The following is a 6353-nucleotide window of genomic DNA, read 5'->3' on the forward strand; positions in this document are numbered from 1 at the left end:
GGCCGGCGATGGTCTTGGCTACGTTTCGAAGCTCTCCTCCAAATAACTTCTTTTCTCATCAATCTGTCGAGTCTCTCATTATCGTACACCGCGAAGGAACTGCTAATGGTCTGCTATGCGGTGGATTGGGTTTCGGTATACCGGGAAAACACGGCAAAGAGTAGATTTTGACTGAGTTAAAGCGTTAATGTCATGATTGCTGTTTAGATCATCCTCATTCTCTCCAACCTCATGTGCCTCAGGAGAGTGGTGTGTATCGTAACTGTGACCGGACAGGGCTTGTGTATTTTCAGCACCTCCAGCTCCATCTCCTCCAACATTACCATCATACGGCTCGAGATCCATATGGGCAGATTGCCTGCTTTCATGGCGGCCCCTGTAAGTCGTTTCTCCTTCTGACGTCGATTGCAGAACCACACTCGGGCCTCCTCCTTCTCCAGATTGAGCATGTAAGCAATCCAAACGAGATCTTCCGGCCGGCGATGGTCTTGGCTACGTTTTGAAGCTCTCCTCCAAAATTTATAGCTTCTTTTCTCATCAATCTGTCGAGTCTCTCATTATCGGACACCGCGAAGGAACTGCTAATGGTCTGCTGTGCGGTGGATTGGGTTTCGGTATACCGGGAAAACACGGCAAAGAGTAGATTTGGACTGAGTTAAAGCGTTAATGTCATGACTGCTGTTTAGATCATCCTCATTCTCTCCAACCTCATGTGCCTCAGAAGAGTGGCGTGTATCGTAACTGTGACCGGACAGGGTTTGTGTATTTTCAGCACCTCCAGCTCCATCTCCTCCAACATTACCATCATACGGCTCGAGATCCATATGGGCAAATTGCCTGCTTTCATGGCGGCCCCTGTAAGTCGTTTCTCCTTCTGACGTCGATTGCAGAACCACACTCGGACCTCCTCCTTCTCCAGATTGAGCATGTAAGCAATGCAACCGAGATCTTCCGGCGATGGTCTTGGCTACGTTTCGAAGCTCTCCTCCAAATAGCTTCTTTTCTCATCAGCAGCATAGAGGAAAATTATACTATATAGACTGAGAAGAGGAAGGGTTACAATAGATTGAGAAGAGGAAGGGTTATATCTTCCGGCGATGATCTTGGCTACGTCTTGAAGCACTCCCTCAAATAGCGTCTTTTGTCATCAATCTGTCGAGCCTCTCATTATCGGACACCGCGAGGGAACTGTGGTTTGGATTTCGGTATACCGTGAAAAACACGGCAAAGAGTAGATTTGGACTGAGTTAAAGCGTTAATATCATGCCTGCTGTTCAGATCATTCTCATTCACTCCAACCTCATGTGCCTCAGGAGAGTGGTGTGTATCGTAGCTGTGACCGGACAGGGCTTGTGTATTTTCAGCATCTCCAGCTCCATCTCCTCCAAGATTACCATCATACGGCTCGAGATCCATATGGGCAGATTGCCTGCTTCCAGGGCCGTCCCCTGTAAGTCGTTTCTCCTTCTGACGTCGATTGCAGAACCACACTCGGACCTCCTCCTTCTCCAGATTGAGCATGTAAGCAATGCAACCGAGATCCTTCGGCGATGGTCTTGGCTACGTTTCGAAGCTCTCCTCCAAATAACTTCTTTTCTCATCAATCTGTCGAGTCTCTCATTATCGGACACCGCGAAGGAACTGCTAATGGTCTGCTATGCTGTGGATTGGATTTCGGTATACCGGGAAAACACAGCAAAGAGTAGATTTTGACTGAGTTAAAGCTTTTCAATGATGTCTAGGCGCCCCCCCCTACATTTAGTCTGTCGTATGTGTTTGTTCGTCCATATTGTCATGCATTGAGCATTGATTTTTGGGGGAAAAGAAGAATGATGTTCATGTATGTATGTATGTATGTACGTATGTTTGTATGTATATTTTATTGATGTGCGGTCATTCTGGTTACAATACGAACATTAATTATAAACACAAAATTCAAAACAACTCAGATAATTGTTGCGATCACTCGCCCTCGACAAAAGTCGAGCGACGGTGATCATGAATAATATGGTCGATTATGTGTGGACACCTTTAGCACTAATGCTACATTTATCTGACCACATAACGTCAGTGCTACATAAGTAAAAGTCTTTGTGTTGTAATGTATGTTGTGGAATTATCCACCACCAGACCAGCGCAAGGATATAAGTTGGACTATAATTATTAATTTCAATTCCAAAATGCACAAGAAGTTTACAGAAGAAAAAAGCACGACCTCGACCAGGCCAGAAGCAAGAAGAACTGAACACAAGATATTGAAAAACCCTTCTCCTCAACAAGCTGCATCACGTACAACGGAAAACAACTGGCTGCACCAGCGCGTGCATCAGCGCGTGCACCAGCGCGTGTACCAGCACTGCACCAACGTGTGCACCAGCGAAATCAATATCGAAAGTACGTATCAATCATTACATTACGTACAACATGCGCAAGAGGGTTACTCTACTTCACCTCTCCCCCTGGTGGTATGCCAAAGAAAATACCACCACAAATACTAAATAGCGCCACAAAGCAAAACTAACGGAAGCGCTGAGGGGGTGCAAGCGAACCACGCTGACGGAGGCCATATGGGCGAAACTGATACGGAGCAGGATCATCGGCAGGGGCTCGAAGCGGCACATAATTAGGATCACGGGGATCAAACCCAGACCCAGCATCAGGGACAGCACCCGGAGCAGGCACATCAACAACAGCATCTGCAGCAGGCACATCAATAACAGCATCTGCAGCAGGCATATCAATAACAGCATCTGCAGCAGGCACATCAGCAACAGCATCTGCAGTAGGCACATCAGCAACAGCATCCGCAGCAGGCACATCAGCAAACACCTCAGCACCAACATCACGCTTCAGCAGTTCAACATCCACCACTTTACCATCGATGACTTGCTGGCGAGTCGAAACAATCCGAGGATCTGCATTCTGAGCAGCAGATACTCTGTCCAATGAGAATGGACCAACGGTCACCACCGCAGCGGTGACGGACGGTGCAGTCCGAGCAAGGAGCGTCTTGCCACATCGGATCCAGCTGCTGGGAACACGGGTCAATTGATCCGCCTTGTTCTGCTGACTGCTGATCCACTGGACCTTGACCGTCAAGCCCGTGACAGCGACGAGATCAGTGATAATCTGGAGACGGCGCTGCACAAGTACCTGCTGCAGGCCGCTGACGCGAACACGAGACACATTGCCAAGCACCGATTGCAACCAAGCAGCCACAGTCTTGGAATCGGTGAATAGCGTGAGCTCCTTCACTTGCCACTGCACGGCAAGGTTCAATCCCTTGATCACGGCGTCAAGCTCAGCGATGTTAATGTGTCGCCGGTCGTCCTTCTGCCGCAGCCAGCAGCCATCCTCGACGATCATACCATCGGCCTGAATGACAGCACCATGTGCGATGTCCGAAGCATCACACCACAACGACCACTGTGCGCCTTCAGGAACTGACCACACACCTTGCGCAGGGTCATCGGTCTGCAGACGGTGAATGACTTCCGCACAACAAGCGACGACTTCATGAGACACTGGATCATCCCATCCAGGCTGAAGGCTAGACAGACGCTTCAGATAACTGCACGCTGGGCGCAGCCAGGAGCCGACAGGATAGTGGCTGGTCAGCTTGCCACACCACTTGAAAATCTCGCGTCGTGTGATGGCATTGGGCTGACAGGTCGGCATGACGTCACCACGACGCTTCCACCTCACTTGGCCATCTGCAGACTCTGACAGCTGCAGACCAAGTACCCTAGCAGAGACGACTGGCTCCGCTGGCTTGGTGGGCAACCCATACTGCGACAACTGATCGGTGACAGCACGCAGACGAGGCTTCGGAACATACAAATCGTCGACACAGTTGTCCACATCAGCATACGCACGGAGGACCCACTTGACGATTATGTCCATGAATTTGGGCGCAATCGATAGACCGAAGCCCATCCTCTCCATTGCAAACAGCTGGCCCTTCCAGACGACCGTTTGGAACTTGGCGAGAGCTGGCGCGATGCGGATGTTGAGGTAAGCCTTGCTGATGTCCAGCAACACGTGGCTGTCGGCGTTGCCAATAGACCTCCACTGACGCAACTTCTCTTGGCAAACAGGCACGTCCAAACCTGGATGCGACACAATCAACTTGTTGAGTTGCCGGTAGTCCAAACACGGGCGGACAGGGGTGGACTCCTTGTGCGTCTGGGCCACCGCCAACAAGGGCAACACAGCACCAGGCTCACCATGGACTGCTTGGTCATGGGGTACCAACCATCCATTGCGGATCCACATGTCCACTTCCTCGCAGAACTGTGACTCCTGGTCTGTAGACAAGCTATGCCGGGAATATTCACCAATGCCTGACCCGACTGGACGCATGGGGGGTTCGTCTTTCCATGCCCACGTAAGCTCCCAGTAGCCAACATCAGCGCGCCAACGAACTGACCCATCCGCAGTGGTCAGAATGACATCTTCCCCGTCATGCTCCACGGTAACATGGCGTAGCAGCTGAGGCGAATCACCATCATCACTGCGCACGTCCGAACTGGGCACATCTGCGGAAGCTGAAGCTGCTTGACCGAAAGATGCTCCGACGAGCTTGGAGTCCGCGTACTTGAGGTCGACTCCGCCATGCTGCGATATCAGGTTGAGGCCCAGAAGCACGTCCGCATTCACAACACTCAACTCCGGAACAATTGATACAGACACAGACGAGAAAGGCAGAAATACCGTCTCGTCCACCCGCTCGACATCCAGAACAGCCGAGCCCAATACCTTGAGTGTATTGCCGTCAACGGTGATGATATCAGGCGTTGACGTCGTCACCTCCAGTGCCAAGTCCTCTGCCAACTGACGAGACACCAACGTGTGTGTTGAGCACGAGTCGATGGCAGCAACACAACGCCGAAACGCCACAGCATCACAACGCTTCACAGGCAAGAAGATCCGTGGCAACGCTACTGCGGGCCCATCAATCTCCGACGCGACGCAGACATGGCCGACATCCTCACTCGCAGCTGCTCCAGCACACCCCTTCCGCTGGGGGCACGCACTGCGGACGTGGCCTCGCTCCTTGCAACCATAGCAAACAGGTTCGCCGGATGCTGGTGACTTAGGTAGCTGCGGGCAATTCCGCTGAATATGGCCGACCTTATTACACCGGTAACACAACACAGACCGCTTGCTAGGTCCGCTGCTACTAGACGACGTCGCTGCAAATGTCGCAGAACGTACACCCTGTACTGGTGCAGCCGACACCTGGGTTGCAGAAACCAACACGCGAACTTGATCCGCACACTGATCCACAGTCATACAGTGCAAGGCATGCTGGAGGCGCACCTGACATGCCAGCACCTGCGGAATGCCGAGCAGAAACTGCTCCAGGAGCACTGGGTCACTTGACTTCCCTGACGAAGTGTCACGCGCTTCCACATGACCACTCTGGCGGAGAAACCTCCTCAAGTCGGCCAAGTAGACGTCAACGCTCTCTCCCCGACGAAGAGTTCTGGCCACAAACTTCTTATACGCCTCTGCTGGCGTGATGCAGAAAGCGGCTCGGAGCGCACCATGGACAACCTCCTCACTGGTCTGCTCGACGTCCGGCAGCGCACTCCAAACAGTGAACGCGTCCTTGTCTAGGAATAAAGGAAAGTGGTCCATTCTTTTAGCTTCCGACGTCCATTTCTGTATCCGTGACACCACGCGGAATTTCAGCAAGAACGCTTCCAGGTCGTCATCTCCTCCACGATACGGCCGCAACAAGGAATGTCCAGCAGACGACGCCATTACTACTGAAACAGGCAGTGAAATAACAAAATTAATACTCTCCGAGAACCTAACCACAAAGCGCCAACGGTCCACTCAAAACCGGGTTTCGGTACCACGTTGTTGTGGAATTATCCACCACCAGACCAGCGCAAGGATATAAGTTGGACTATAATTATTAATTTCAATTCCAAAATGCACAAGAAGTTTACAGAAGAAAAAAGCACGACCTCGACCAGGCCAGAAGCAAGAAGAACTGAACACAAGATATTGAAAAACCCTTCTCCTCAACAAGCTGCATCACGTACAACGGAAAACAACTGGCTGCACCAGCGCGTGCATCAGCGCGTGCACCAGCGCGTGTACCAGCACTGCACCAACGTGTGCACCAGCGAAATCAATATCGAAAGTACGTATCAATCATTACATTACGTACAACATGCGCAAGAGGGTTACTCTACTTCATGTAGTCAGGTAAATGTACATGTGTTGTAGCATGTCCAACGTTGCAACTGGAGCTGTTACACAAATCCGTAACGACGATTTACGAGGAGGTTTTTGTTTAGAAATCATGGAGAGCCATACTACTAGACGTACGCGAAGTG

At 51.1% G+C, this 6353-nt stretch overlaps 1 protein-coding gene across 1 annotated transcript; it reads right to left on the reverse strand.

Moving 5' to 3' along the window:
* Positions 1–2517: 2517 nt before the first annotated feature.
* LOC135806289 (uncharacterized) lies at positions 2518–5769 on the reverse strand. The gene has a single exon (XM_065320457.1). The coding sequence runs from the start codon at positions 5767–5769 to the stop codon at positions 2518–2520; it is 3252 nt and encodes a 1083-aa protein (XP_065176529.1).
* Positions 5770–6353: the final 584 nt, after the last annotated feature.

This window comes from Sycon ciliatum, chromosome 1 (assembly GCF_964019385.1).
Source record: "Sycon ciliatum chromosome 1, ocSycCili1.1, whole genome shotgun sequence".
NCBI classification, from domain to species: domain Eukaryota; kingdom Metazoa; phylum Porifera; class Calcarea; order Leucosolenida; family Sycettidae; genus Sycon; species Sycon ciliatum.